The 15,766-nt window shown below is 37.5% G+C and overlaps 1 protein-coding gene across 2 annotated transcripts; it reads right to left on the bottom strand.

The window, feature by feature from the left end:
- Window positions 1-325: 325 nt before the first annotated feature.
- ubxn7 (UBX domain protein 7) lies at window positions 326-15,047 on the bottom strand. Of its 2 annotated transcripts, none has more exons than XM_022668342.2 (11): window positions 14,941-15,047; window positions 12,210-12,369; window positions 10,484-10,551; window positions 10,329-10,394; window positions 8,981-9,093; window positions 7,266-7,412; window positions 6,407-6,497; window positions 5,222-5,349; window positions 3,466-3,913; window positions 2,373-2,452; window positions 326-1,205 (listed from the first exon to the last, which is right to left on the bottom strand). In XM_022668342.2, exons 1-11 carry the CDS (start codon window positions 15,008-15,010, stop codon window positions 1,044-1,046), a joined length of 1,533 nt encoding a protein of 510 aa, XP_022524063.2. In that variant the 5' UTR covers window positions 15,011-15,047; the 3' UTR covers window positions 326-1,043. The 2 variants fall into 2 exon arrangements, with proteins under 2 accessions (XP_022524063.2, XP_049332711.1); XM_049476754.1 differs by having other exon boundaries at window positions 8,981-9,102.
- Window positions 15,048-15,766: the final 719 nt, after the last annotated feature.

The following is a 15,766-nucleotide window of genomic DNA, read 5'->3' on the forward strand; positions in this document are numbered from 1 at the left end:
AAGACATGACTGTTTAACTGTTGAATACTTTTCCACGTCACACTTTTTTTTTTTTTACACTTTTGTTCGATAAAAATTTCGAAAATCACTATTTTCGTTTCACTTCACAGTGATGTGCTACTTTGTGTTGGATATCACTTCTTAAAATCTTAAAAAATACACTTAAGAATGTGTTTTTAAGATGATAAAGTGATGTATTTGTGAATGCTGGAGGAGAACGAAGGTATCTATGCGATACATTTTCATACTCATTTTCACGTTTCACAAAAACATGAAGTACGAAGGCAGGAAGTGAGCAAACAGAACACAGGAAACGGACCACACGTCCCTTTTTTTTCACGGTTATATTTCAGAATCAACATTTTTTTTGTGGAAATGATGCAGCATATAAAAAAAAGAAAAGACAGAAACTCACTATAACTAAATGCACCGCCCTACACCATCCCTGCACAGTGCAGATCAGATATCTGAGGGTTTATTTTCTTAATTTCCTCTAAATATGGTCTGAAGAGCGCCCCCTATCACCAGAGCACGGGTCCAGCATCGTCGTCGCCGTCGTCCGGGTTTTAGAAGAGGGCGGGGCCAACAGGTGGATACATTGTTTTAAAAAAAATAATAGAACATGGTTTTTATTGTTTTGTCTTTTTTTTTTTTCCTTTATCATATGCAAATGCAAATGCAAATGCCACCTGTCAATCAATGCGATGTCACTCGTCGAGAGGTCGAAACATCATCATCAAGAACCTCCAGAACCACCAGAATTTTACCAGTAAAAAGCCTTAATCTCAAACCGACAGAGCCCCGCCCACCTGACCCGACAGAGGGGCGGAGCCTCTTATTCACAAATAAATACCAACTGTGGTCCCGCCCACCGAGAGCCGCGTTCCAGGGGGGTCGTTTACTTTTTCTTTAGGGGAGGGGAGAAAAATGGGACCAATCGCTGTGGTCGATGGGGCGCGGTCCACTTCGCTGCCGAGGTTCTCCGAGAAGATGATTGGCCGTTAGAGGACAGAGGAGGCGGGGCTTGGAACCGAAACGAGGGGCTAGTTCCTCTCCTGCACGAACACGGTTTCCTGTGGGCACAGTCCGGCGTCCTGCAGCGTGATCTCATAGTCCAAGTGCGCGAGTTTCCGGCGAGGGAAGTTGGTGACGAGTTCGAAACGCTCGTTCGGGTAACCCTTCGACTGCACGTGTCGCACCAGAGCCTGCAGACCACAAAACACAATGAATTAATACATTAATAACTAGAGAAGCACATTACCTAAAGAAAAAAACGCTAAAATTGTGCAGGCTGGTTGCTATGGTATCCTTAAATAGGTACCTGCCCGCGTTTCAGAACAGGACGGGGCCAACAGGTGGATACATGGTTTAAAAAAATAAAAATAGAACACGGTTCTATCATCAATAACCTCCAGAACCACCAGTATGTTTGTGGGTGGTTGCTGAGTTGTTGCTATTGTTTAAATTGTGGTTGCAATGGTGTCCATGGCGGTTGCTATGGTGTTGCAATAGTATCTGTGGTGGTTGTTCTGGTGTTGCTAAGTGGTTGCTAAATAAATTTCCAGGTCATAGTATGATGTTGCTAAGTGATTTCTATGGTGTTGCTAAGTTGTTACACAGCAGTTGTGGTATCTTTAGTGGTTGCTATAGTGTTGCAATGGTATCTGTGGTGTTTTTTATGGTGTTGCCTATTTCGTTGTACACGGTGCAATGACAATAAAGCTGTCTGATCTTATGGCATTCATGGTGATTGCAATGGTGTCCATGGTGGTTGCTAAGGTGGCTGCTAAGATGTTGGTAGGTGGTTGCTGAGGTGTTGCTATGGTACCCATGGTGGCTGCAATGGTGTCCATGGCGGTTGCTATGTTGTTGCTAACGCTATGTGGCTCTTAAGGTGTTGGTAGGAGGTGTTGCTATGGCATAAATGGTGCTCGCAATGGTGTCCATGGTGGTTGCTATGGTGTTGCTAAGTGGTTGCCGAGGTGTCGCGATGGCCTCTGTGGTGGTTGCAATGGTGTTGCTTAGTAGTTGCTAGGTGGCTGCTAAGGGGTTTCTATGATATCCATGGTGGTTGCTATGGTGTTGCTAAGGTGTTGCTATGGCATCCTTGGTGGTTGCTATGGTATGGCTTAGTTACTAGATGGCTGCTCAAGTGTCAATTGTTTTTAATGGGTGGCGCATCATCCTATCAGTCATATGGGTAAACAAGTTTATTGCTTCAATAAATACTAATATTAATATATAATTAATATATATTACTTGTAATTATATCCCTCTGTGATTAATATGCGGTTTGTAGGTAGTTGAACTCTCCTGGAGGAAGGTCAGTAGATCTAAGTTATAAGATATATTTAAAAAAGTTTAATACATACCATGAGTTTAGCATTAGCAGACAGCGCTATCTGTTCCCTCTGGCCATCTGGATATCTCAGCATTAGACGAGCCTTTGGACCTAAAAAAATAAAAACATAAATCAAGTCATGTAAAGCCAAAGTGTTCATTACACACCCTTACACACACTTTATCGGAGAGACAGTAGGATGGACGGGTGGATGGATAGATAGTCAGATCAAAGGGTCCAGGTATATTTTAATGGATAAAATATTGGGTATTTTAATCCAAATCCAGTTTAGAGCCTTTGTTTCAAATCACAGTGTTTAGAGCGCCCTCTGGTGGTTGCCTATTTCGTTGTACACTGTGCAATGACAATGAAGCTATCGTATCTTTTCTTATGGCTTCCATGGTGGTTGCAATGGTGTTGCTAGGTGGTTGCTAAGGTCTTTGTAGGTGGTTGCTCAGGTGTGGCTATACTACTAAGTAACTGTAAATTATGTTACTGCTGTGGTTCTATTTCGGTTTAGTGATTGTGCAGTGCATCGCCGCATTGCTGTAGGCTTTATGCTAAATATTCTGTAGGTCTATGCTTCTTCAGTGTTGCAATGTTAACTAACATAATTCTAAACAGATTTCGCTCATTAGGACAAAACTGTCCAAAAAAATGTTTTTAAAAAGGCCGTCAAAAACATTATAATGGTGAAACTGGCACTCATCAGGAACACCCCAGGAAAGGAAGCGCATGAGTTTCCTCTGTTGTACAGGATACCAGCCCTAGAAACTGCAAGTTAACAGCTTCCTAGATAAGTGTCCCTTTAAAACACATAAATAATGATAATAATAATAATAATAATAATAATAATAATAATAATAAAAAAAATAAGTATTATAATAAAAATAACAATAATGATAATTATAATAATGATGATAATAATAATAATAATAATAGTAATAATAATAATAATGATGATAATAATAATTATAATAATAATGATAATAATAATAAAAATAAGTATTGTTATAGTAATAATACTTATTATAATAATGATTATAATAATAATAATAATAGTAATATTATAATAATAATGATATTTATATTATTTTTAGTAATAATAATAATATCGTAGGTACCGTTATCCTCTGGTTCCGAGCTGCCGGCGGTGGGCTGTGAGCTGTGGGGTGGGGTGGAGTTCTGGTGCTGCCGCTGCGGTTGGGGGTCCGGCGGTCGGTGGCTCGGCCCTGGAGGCTCCAGGTGATTCTTCTTGCTCTCTTCTTTTCTGTGGTTCTGCTCTTTATGTGGAGATTTCCTGTGGTGGGCGGGGCTGTCTTGCCTGGTGGGCGGGGTCTGTTCTGACGACACGCGTCCGTCCAGAGAGTCCTCGGCCACGCCCCCCACGGGCTCGTTGTCGGAGCAGTCCACCGATATCAGCCCCTCGCTGTCGGAGAAGGCCTCTGTGTCCGAGTCGTCGTCGGATCGGGACTCGGGTTTGGCGTCGGTCGACTCGTAGTGCGTTTCCTGCAGAGACGCTCGAATCGCCGCCTCCAGCTGACTGTCCTCACTCGCGTCAATCAAACTCTCCTGCCGGAAAAAAAAAGAGTTAGCATCGCCAGTTAGCCGATAGCCATTACAGCTAATCTGCCATTGTGGTCTTCATAATAAAAGCCCCCAGACCAGATCGTATTAATGAAAAGGTACCACTTTTAAAAAAAAAAGCTCCTTTATAAAGGGGTTATAAATAGTTCATAACAGAGTTTATTGATGGTTAATAATGACATTGTAAATACTTTAAAAACAAAATTAATAAGCATTTAGTAAACACATAAATAGAATGAACAACAATAAAAATAACATTTTAAACATAATCTAATCTAATAATAATAAATAATATAGAATGCCATGTTATTATAGTAAAGTATAGTAACTAAAGTTATTAACAGATACGTAACATGATGCTGACTGATGGAAAAGAGAATAAATGTGGAATCACTTTATCACTATTTGATACATGACAGGCCACTGTTGCCCTTCTTATTCATGTGATATAACTGCTTGTTAATGGTTTATAACCCAATTAATAACCATTAATAAACTCCTTTGTAAACTTGGTGATACCAATGAAAATATATGTACTAATTTTATTTGGACTTTCTGATCAAAATATGATCAAATATCTAAATTCTGTTAATATTTGCATTTCATTTTAAGCATTTTAAGGAGGGCTGGAAGTTTCTTTGATTTTACCACATTAAAAACCTCTGGATTATAATCAAGAGGAAGATGGATGATCACAAACCATCAAACCACCAAACTGAACTGCTTGAATTTTTGCACCAGGAGTAAAGCAGCATAAAGTTATCCAAAAGCAGTGTGTAAGACTGGTGGAGGAGAACATGATGCCAAGATGCATGAAAAAAACTGTGATTAAAAACCATCAGGGTTATTCCACCAAATATTGATTTCTGAACTCTATGAATATGAACTTGTTTTCTTTGCATTATTTAAGGTCTGAAAGTTAATTTAAGTACACAGCAGGATTAGCCAGCAGACTTCATCTGAGAGAGGGATCTATACCTACAAATGAAGGGTGAGATGTAAGAACTTTAATATGTGGTTAATGCTTAGCGTAAACATGGGGCGTGGCCAGCAACAGCTTATTATTTGCATAAAAGTGACAGAGCCCTTAAACGGCTCATTCAGAAAGGAACTGAAACTGGTAAGAATAGAGAATAGAGTGATAGTATGTATAAACAAAACAAAAAAAAAAAATCATATACAGGTATAGTATGTTCACACTTTAAATAAGTTTTCCACACACCTACACACCCACACCCACACACACACAAACACACACTCTATGTATATACACTCTGAGTGTGCGGTTCTTACAGAGCGGGCGCGTTTGGCGGGCGGTTGAGAGGACAGGCCGTCCAGCTGCCCGTGCTCCGTCAGAAACCCCGTCACCTGATCCAGAAACGACGTCACGTCCAGCTGATTCCACTCCACCATCTTCTGACCTGATTAATCCAGATATTATATAGAAAAATTAAGAAATCTGTTGTTGGTAGCTATTTACTATATATATTTTTTATTTTAAATTTTTATCCCATTTTCGTCTCGGACTCCTCCCCCTATCCCTAGTGATGCTCCTTTAACACCAAGAAGGTTAAGAAGACTGACTCTTTTTGAGGTGCTGCTGATGTAGTAGCACTGCAGAGTAGCATCACAGCGCTAACGCTCGGAGGAAAGCGCAGCGACTCGGTTCTGATACAGCAGCTCACAGACGCAGCCTTGTGCTGATCCACATCACCCTAGGAGTGATGAGGGGAAAGAGAGAGCGCCATCTACTGTACTGTACCCACCCAGAGAGAGCAAGACCAACTGTGCTCTCTCCGGGCTCCGGCAGCTGATGGCAAGCTGCATGACCGGGATTCGAACCAGCGATCTCCTGATCATAGTGGCAGCGAGTAGCCTGCTGGATTTAATTGTTTGTTTGCAGTTTATGCACAAGCACTAAATATGTTGCACTAGGTAGATTTTATTCTTGTTTCATTTTTTATCTCATTTTTTATTTTGTGACACATTTATTATTTTACACAAAATCATGGTCTTGGTCATCTATTAATTAAGTTTCTTAAATAGACAAATGTTTATATATTAGTTTGTTTTTACTGAATGAATGAATCTGTTATTTATACTAAATAAAAAGAAATGTGCAATATTATTTTAGAGCAATTTGGCCCACCCCTAAATGCTTTTATTATACACATTATTTAACCAGAATCAGAAAGTTGGCTATATCAGAACATAATGTTGTGGGTTTTATATTATTTTTAAATGTGAAACTACACATGAAAAACGTTTTGCCTATTCTTAGACATCAGAACATCCAGAATATTATATTTATGCAATTTTACCCAGAACTATCCTCAAAACGTTTTCCTTACAAACCTACAAAATATTTTAACGTTTATATAAAACATACAGTGTAACAAAATACATTTTAAACTAAATAGATTTTACACAATAAGTGGATATTCCACAGTTTAATGCAGATTAATGAATGAATCTCACCTGTACGAGGATCCAGAATGGAAATATAAGGGAATTTATTGAGTTTGTAGAACTGGATGTAGCGCTGACCCTCCTCACTGTCGTGATAAACCTTAAATAAAAACACACAGAACAGCCCGTTATATCAATAACTTACATTAGTCACTGGCTCAAAAAATGATATTAAATACAGTTATGCTTATTATATATATATATATATTTGCATTATAGTATTTCCATTTCTGCTAAAAAAAATACATTTCTTTATTTCACTGATGCTATACTAATAACCTGCAATATTATTGAAATGTTAAAGATTAATCTTATTGTTTAGGTAATTAAAAAATATATTTATAGAGCGAGACAGACAGATGAACAGTTAGACACAGACAGACAGATAAACATAGATAAACAGAGACACAGACAAAGAAATAAACAGAGAGACAGACAGACAGACAGACAGATAAACCAATAGACAGGCAGATAGACAAACAGATAAACAGTTAGACACAGACAGACATCGATAAACAGATAGACAGACGGATAGACAGACACAGACAGACTGATAGATAAACAGATACGGATAAACAGAGACAGACAGACATATAGACATACAAATAAACAGACAGAGAGACAGACAGATAAACAAAGAGATAGACAGACAGACGAACAGAGAGACAGACAGACCAACAGAGAGACAGACAGACCAACAGAGAGACAGACAGACCAACAGGGAGACAGACCAACAGGGAGACAGACAGACCAACAGGGAGACAGACAGACCAACAGATAGATAGATAGATAGATAGATATTTAACAGACAGACAGATGCAGACAGACAGGTGGTTTATTGAGGTGTGTGTATATGGTGTATATTTACCTGCCAGAAGATGAAGTGCTCTCTGATGATGGTCCTGACGGCCTCGTTGCTCCACACGTCTCTGTTCAGACACTGGCAGGCAAAGTCCTGAACGTTCTGGATGTTGATCATCAGCCACTTGTTCTCCAGCTGCCCACAGTCTTTCGCCTGATACACAAAAAAAAATATTAAATTGGGGGGAAAAAAGTTAATCGTAAAATTTCTTGCTCTGGAGCTTAATGATCTCAAGGTAGCTGGGAGCTCAGTCACCAAGAAACCCATTAGTAACACACTTCCCCATAATGAAGTTATGATGTACACAGCACAATACCAACGATAATAAGTGATACGTGATAATCTAAAAACAAATAAATAAAATAAATAAAATTATACAGTACTGGGTTTTAGGCATCAAAGCAAATGACACTAATCCACTAATCTCAGCAATATGAGTGTTTTTACCTGAAAAAAAGCACCAAATATGACCTGAACAGATGCAAATTAACATACATTCAGTAAAACGTAACGAGAAATTTACGTTTCATTTTTAACTATAAGTATGTTTTATTCTGTGAGCCGAGCTGAAGAATAAAGTGTAGAGATTCTAGATACAGATTTCTCCTGGATGCTCCTCAGTCAGCATGTGTTTATTATTATGTTCAGTTCCGTCAGCAGCTCACCTGATTTACCACATTACCAGTAATTTACCATCAAACCAGGTGTTGATTAATATGATGAGAACTAGAAATAAATTAATCTATTAAACTCTATTAGATGAGAAGGAGAGATTAGGAGATGTTTTTTTAAGGAAAACAACTTTTTGCTTTTTTAAAACTGCTGTTTGTATTAATTGTAATGCTGATTCAATGTGTTTTACTGAGATAATAAACTTCCCACAGGTGCCTAACACGTTATATATATATATTATAACTAGTGCTGGGCGATATTGGAAAAATCTTATATCACAATATGGAATTTTTTTATATCACGATAACGATATATAACATGATATACCACATTTAAGTATGTTTTCAGTTATTCTTGGAAAAATATGACAAAATAATATAATTGCTTACATTACATTATTATACCCCTACAATATTGTGCCATATCACCCATCCCATTTCCCATTATATATAACATACATACAACTTAACACTCTCGGCCCTTTTAGACTCTTTGGCCTGTTTTACTGCGCTAGAAATGCGCACTCTCTCCACTTTTAGACTCTTTGGCCCGTTTTACTGCGCTAGAAATGCACATTCTCTCCGCTTTTAGACTCTTTGGCCTGTTTTACTGCTCTAGAAATGTGCACTCTCTCTGCTTTTAGACTCTTTATCCCGTTTTTCTGCGCTAGAAATGCGCACCCTCTCCGACTCTTTGGCTCGTTTCTGACACCTAGCGTTCAAACTTTGAATCTCACATTATAAAAACCTGCTTAACAGCGGGCCAACTTTCATTCTATCTCTAAAATACCTCGCGGGCCGCTCCAAAAAAAGGAAACGGGCTGCAAATGGCCCGCGGGCCGTAGTTATCGTTATTGTCATATCGCACAGCACTAATTATAACACTTTTACTGGAACTAGCATCAGTACTGGAACTGAAAGAATGTGAATCAGCTCATTACTACAATTAACCCTTTAAATCAGAGGTAAAGCAACAAAATAAAATACAATAAAAGTACAATAAATCAGTTTGAGCTGAATAACCAGTTATTTCAGTGTTAAGCTCCTCACCGTCTCAAAGCTGCCTTTGTGCATGAGTTCGATGGGGGGCCGAAACAGATCCGCCAGAGTGCTGAGCTTCTTATCCATCGCCCCACCGTTCCTCAGCTCCTGCTCCTGTCTGACTGCAGGAACAGAAAATAACAGAGAGAAACAGCTATTAAACACCAACCGTGCACCGTGCAGCATGATATAGGGCGTGTTAGTGTGTCTTTGCTATCATAACGCCGGGAAAAGTACACCTTGTGCAGCTCAAAACGCATAAAAGTCATTAATTTTGGGCATAACGTTAAATAATAAACCAATTAGAGCATCTCTTATCGCCCATCATTCTCTTTAAGAGTAGATCAGGTGAGCTCTGACTTTGGTGGATTGCTATTGTAACGGTGCAGCTACCTGGACGTGTTCAACAAACTCTTCTCAGCAGAGGAAACTGAGCTGCTGGTTGACGCTGTGACAGTCAGTACTTGTTTTACTTAATCTTATTTATTCTTAGCTTTTTTATTTCTTGTTTTAGTTCTTCTCTTAGTTTTATTTTATTTTTTAATAGTATTATTAATAATATTTTTTATTATAGTATGTAAGTTTGTATTACCTTAATATTTACTGTTTTTTATTGTTAATCTCTTATCTTTCTTTTTATCTTAATTTCTTATCAATTAAACCTCAAGTTTTATTTTAAGCTCTTTTTATCTATTTTTATTTTACTTTTATTCACTGTTATTTTAAATATTCTTAAATGTAGTTGTAATTTTTATTGGCATTTCAAACCTTGTATTTGTAAAAATATCTTGGCTGCGCAGAAAATGAGGGTTGCCCTCATTTTAAAAATGACCACTTAAAAATGATGATTTTCTTTGATTTTACCAAATTAAAAATCTCTGGAATATAATCAAGAGGAAGATGGATGATCACAAACCATCAAACCACCAAACTGAACTGCTTGAATTTTTACACCAGGAGTAAAGCAGCATAAAGTTATCCAAAAGCAGCGTGTAAGACTGGTGGAGGAGAACATGATGCCAAGATGCATGAAAAAAACTGTGATTAAAAACCAACCAGGATTATTCCACCAAATATTGATTATTTCTGAACTCTTAAAACTTTATGAATATGAACTTGTTTTCTTTGTATTATTTGAGGTCTGAAAGTTCTGCATCTTTTTTGTTATTTCAGTCTTTTCTCATTTTCTGTAAATAAATGCTCTAAATGAGAATATTTTTATTTGTAATTTGGGAGAAATGTTGTCTGTAGTTTATAGAATAAAACAACAATGTTCATTTTACTCAAATATAAACCTATAAATAGCAACATCAGAGAAACTGATTCAGAAACTGAAGTGCTCTCTGTTACTACTTACTGGTTTCGGTCTGGAAGTCCCGGAAGCCGTCGAATATGGACCGGGCCGGTCTGCGCCTCTTTGGTACTGAATCCCAGAGACAGAGAGAGAAACACAGTTAAAGACCCGGTTCTGACTGTATCGGGTTCACAGTGTTGGAGATAAGAGGTTTTTACCTCCGAACAGAGGCTCCGGCTCCACCAGGATCTCCTGCTTCTGAGGGATCGGCGCTCTGACCTCATCTCTACCGGGATAAAAACAGAAAATCAGATTTATTACTGTGATAAACAATAATAGTGCAGCTCAAAATATTAGAATAACATTGAAGAGTTACTTTATTTCAGTTGAAAATGTGAAACTCATATATTATCATTTATGTATCATTTATATTTTGTCTTTTTGTAACTTTGTGTACTATACACACCTGCTGCTGGATGTCAAGAATTTTCCCTCGGGGATCAATAAAGTATCTATCTATCTATCTATCTATCTATCTATCTATCTATCTATCTATCTATCTATATATCTCATCTATTATATAGATGTAATAAACACAGAGTGATCTATTTTAAGTGTTTATTTATTTTATTTAAAAATTAAGCAATTCTAGTACATTAAAATTCTTTACACATGCTCGCTTCACCTAAATTGCAAGCAATATAAACAGCTTACATGGTTAATATTTGCCCTTTACCTTTCTTATGTTACATTTCTTTCAAAAAGTGCTACTCTTTTTTTATTAGTTTTTTAATAAAATGTAAAAGAAAATGAATTAAACTCAAGATATGAGTAGAAAATTTGTTTAGTTTCAAATTTACAAATGAAGCAATGTATGGCCAAACATACTGTATGTAATATAAATGTGTAAGATGTGTGTGGGGGGGGGGGGTGTACAGTGTGTGTTTATCGAAAATGTGTTTTGATATATGTGTTTTTCACAAAAAATGAGCCAATGCCAATGAGTTTGAGTTAGAAAAAATATTTTTTTAGTTTCATTTGATGAAAAATGAAAACAGGTCCCACAGACCAGAACACCACACAAGGGTTAAGGATTTTTTTTTTTTTACTTTCAGTTTCTGTTATTTCGTTCGTTTTCTTTGATGATAATACTTGGTTACTTGGCTGTATTGTGATCATCACACCAGAGCTTTATATAAAATATAAATAGCATTAAAAAACAGATGCCTGTCGCCGAGTGGTCCAGTGGTCTAAAGTGCTGCCACTATGAGCAGGAGGTCACAGGTTCGAACCCCCTCTCATGCAGCTTTACCATCAAGCTGCCGGCGCTCAGAGGGAGCACAATTGGCCCTGCTCCCTCCGGGTGGGTACATTAGATGGCGCTCTCTCCCCACATGACTCCTAGGGTGATGTCTGCAGCACAGGGCGTCTGTGAGCTGGTGTATCAGAACCGAGTCGCTACGCTTTCCTCCGAGCGTTAGCGCTGTGATGCTACTCGGTAATGCTACAGCATCAGCAGCAGCTCCAAAAGAAGCGGTGGCTGACTTCACATGTATCAGAGGAAGCATGTGTTAGTCTTCACCCTCCTGGTGTGTTGGGGCATCACTAGTGATAGGGGGAGTCCTAATGAGTGGGTTGGGTAACTGGCCGTGTAAATTGGGGAGAAAATTGGGAAAAATTAGAGAGAAAAAAAAAAAAAAAAAAAGAGATGCCTGTGTCACAGACTGTTTTTCAGGTTCGGGTAGAGAATCTAAGCTCTAATATTGATATATATCGAAACCGAACCGATACTGTGGCTCAAGAACCGCGATACGAACCGAACCGTGGCAACACTGTACCGTTGCATCCCTATAATTAAGGCTTATTTATGTTACATCCTTCTTATTTCAGTATCATAAAACTAATAATAACAGTAGTAATATCTCCTCTCAGTCAGTATCTCACTCTGCTGTGTGTTGGTGTCTGCTGCCCGAGGCGATGGCTGAGCTGGTGCTGGTGCTGGGTTCCTCAGGGATTCCTCCTCCATCCAGAAACATGGTGACCGCCATCTCCAGGTTATTATTACATGCCTCCAGCATGTGCCTCCCCACGCTCTCTGTAGCTCCTGAACACAGAGAAAAACACAAAAATACAGAAAACACACTGATCAGATTCTTGTTTAAATTCTGGGGAACGTTTTACATACTAATAATTCTCAGTTTAGCCATCTGGAGTCTTAAAATAACCAATAATCAACATAACACATAAGGAATCATGTAGTAAACTTGGCTGGTAACTCTGATTAACTTATCCTGTACAACAGAGTACTCACGCTCTCGCTCTTCCTTTCCTGGGGCAATCCTGATGAGTGCCAGTTTCATCATAATGTTTTTGATGGTGTTTGTGGTGGACTGAACCTTTAAAAGTTCTTGAAATTCTTCTTTTTGGATCGACTGGTCTTTATTTTTCATTTTTTTCTTTACTTAGTTGAGTAGTTTAGTTTAGTGCTTCTCATAACCTGGATTCGAACATTACTCAAATACTCACTGTATACCTGTAACTCTACCTCTTCACTACTTTCCTTTAACTGATGCTCTCAAACACTTTATTAAGAGACAAGAAATTCAAGTAATTAACTCTTGATGAGTTCAGCACAGCTGTTAACTGATAAAAATTTAAGAAAGAACTTGTGTAAAATTAGTGCAACCCAGCCATGGTCCTTTATGTCCTTTGGGGGGGGGTGTTTTACTGATGAAAAAAAGTATTTTATTAAGCACACTAATTCTATATATTTTTTGTGGGTAACTGTACTTTAGTATAATGAGAATGAGAAAACTGCATTTCCCCATTTTTCCATTTTTTTTGTTTTAAGCGAGGTAAACACTGTGTCGCTAATGCTCAGGAGTTCAGAAGGTAGATTACTTTTCATTTATATTGAAATTTGAAATATGAAGTAACACACACACACACACAGTTGCTATTAAAAAAAAAGAATGACAAAAAAAAAGCAATTATTGGCCAATACTGATTTAATTCTGATATCATCATTCATTAAAAAAACAGAACATTAATAAAACAAATAAAATAATAAAACTAATATAAAATATAATAATTTATTTAAGGTATTTTTTATAGATTTCATCACATCTTTAATGTGTTGAGAAAACATTTCTTCATTTTTTTGTTTTTAGTGAGGAAAACACTGCGTTGCTACAGCTCAGAAGTTCAGAAGATAGATTACTTTATATTTATACTGTAATATATATATAGGCTACTCACCTCTCACTCACTCTCTCATATTTAGCAGTTACAAAATACTCTCCACAAAGAGAAGAAAGCTGTAATTTCATTTAAAAACCATACTAAAACCAAACCTGGAGAAGCTCTGATTATGACTGATCTCCAACTTTCCAGTAGAGAAACTGCATTTCTTATTAAATTATCAGGTTAAATGAAACGAAAGAATCAACATACAAGAAACAGGTCAGCAAGTACCAATACCGATATAATTCTGATATCATCGTGCATTCATTAATAAATTATAATTAAAAAAAACTAATAATTTACACAAAGATTGTATTTTTATAAGAGTACAAAAAGCACAAATTCTATTAGAAACTTGGGGAATTCTGCTTTGATATAATGAGAAAACCTGCATTTCTCCATTTTAGCGAAGTAAACACTGTGTTGCTACTGCTCAGAAGTTCAGACGGTAAAGTACTTCATATTTATACTGTAATATAAATAGTTTACTCACCTCTCACTCACTCTCTCGTGTTAAGCAGTTACAAAATACTCTCCACAAGGAGAAGAAAGCTGTAACTTAATTTAAAAAACATACTAAAACCAAACCTGGAGAAGCTCTGATTATGACTGATCTCTAACTTTCCAGTAGATAAACTGCATTTCTGATTAAATTATCAGGTTAAATAAAACGATAGAATCAACATACAAGAAACAGGTCAGCAAGTACCAATACCGATATAATTCTGATATCATCGTGCACTGTCTCACTACAGCTCAGAAGTTCAGAAGGTAGAGTACTTCATATTTATACTGTAATATAAATAGTTTACTCACTCTCTCACTCATTCTCTCATGTTTAGCAGTTACAAAATACTCTCCATAAGGAGAAGAAAGCTGTAACTTCATTTAAAAACATACAAAAACTATTTATTGTTTATTAAAAACACCTATTTTATTAAAAGTAGGAACAGCACTGCTTGTGTACAGATTTCTGCGGGTAAATAAGCTTTAATAGGCTGAACTGCAGCCCGGAGAGGCTCTGATTATCACTGATCTCCAACTTTACAGCAGATAAACTGCATTTCTCCTTTTTTCTCCAGTTCAGGCTGCAGATCTGCAGCTTTAAATTAAAGCAGGGGTTAATTTTACCCCCTCCGACTCAGCTGTACTGCAGTTTAATCTGTATTAATCTGTAAAAAATACTGTAAATACTGTGTTTATTCACTATATAATGTATAATAACTGTACTCTGCACTGTGTGTTTGTGTGGGTTAGCTGGTTAGCTTAGCTGTGCTAAGCTACTTAGCATGTTAGCATTAGCCTGCTGCAGGGAACCGGAGCGCAGCGGCGGCTCGGCGGCCCGTACCCCGCGCCCTGCGGCTCCTAGCCCCGCGGGGACCCCGCTGCCCCGCGCCGGAGCCCCGCGGCGGCCGGTAACCCGGTTATTTACCTGTAATCGCGGTAAACTGCTGGATTAACCCCTTCAGACCCGGCGCTGCTGCATCTCCGAGCGCCGCCATCTCACTGTCAACAACCCAAACACGCGCATGCGCGCAGCCGGCCAATCACAAGCCCTATCTGAGACACGGTGGCGTTCGTCACGGCAGGGGGATTGTGGGTAATGTAGTGAAGAACTGTAAAGAAATTGCAGTTTAGGTGCTTTTTTTTACTTTAGGAAGCTGTTAACTTGTAGTTTTTGAGGCTGATAAATGATCCTTCTTGATCCATACTTTCCTGGGGTGGTCCTGATGAGTGCCAGTTTCATCATTCTTTTCATCGTTTTTTGATGGTGAGGATACTTTCAAAGTTCTTGAATTTTTACATGAATTCTTTCATGTAAAATTCGGATTAACTGACATTTGACATTTTTTCTTAAAGTATTTTTTTCTTAGCTAAGTTGAGTATTTCTTGCCATAATGTGGATTCGAACATTACTCAAACAAATAGGGCTATTTGCTGTATATCAACTCCACCACTTCACAGTAACAAACTAGAGGACGGTGATAAATCCTGCAAATAACATTTGGAGTTATGTATAGGCCATTTATCCTATTTATCATCTGACCAACAACATTTAACCCAAACATACATATTTATGTATTATTGATAAATACCTTTAATGTGGTAAATATTTTATCCATAAAATCAAATTTACAAATAAAAAATAATAATAATCTGACCTTTGGCTTATTTATTATATTATTAAATTATAATAATATAATATTAAATTATATTTAATTCAATATATACCATGTAAAAAACAGAAATAAGTTGCT

This window comes from Astyanax mexicanus, chromosome 4, assembly GCF_023375975.1.
Source record: "Astyanax mexicanus isolate ESR-SI-001 chromosome 4, AstMex3_surface, whole genome shotgun sequence".
In the NCBI taxonomy this organism is placed as follows: Eukaryota; Metazoa; Chordata; class Actinopteri; order Characiformes; family Acestrorhamphidae; genus Astyanax; species Astyanax mexicanus.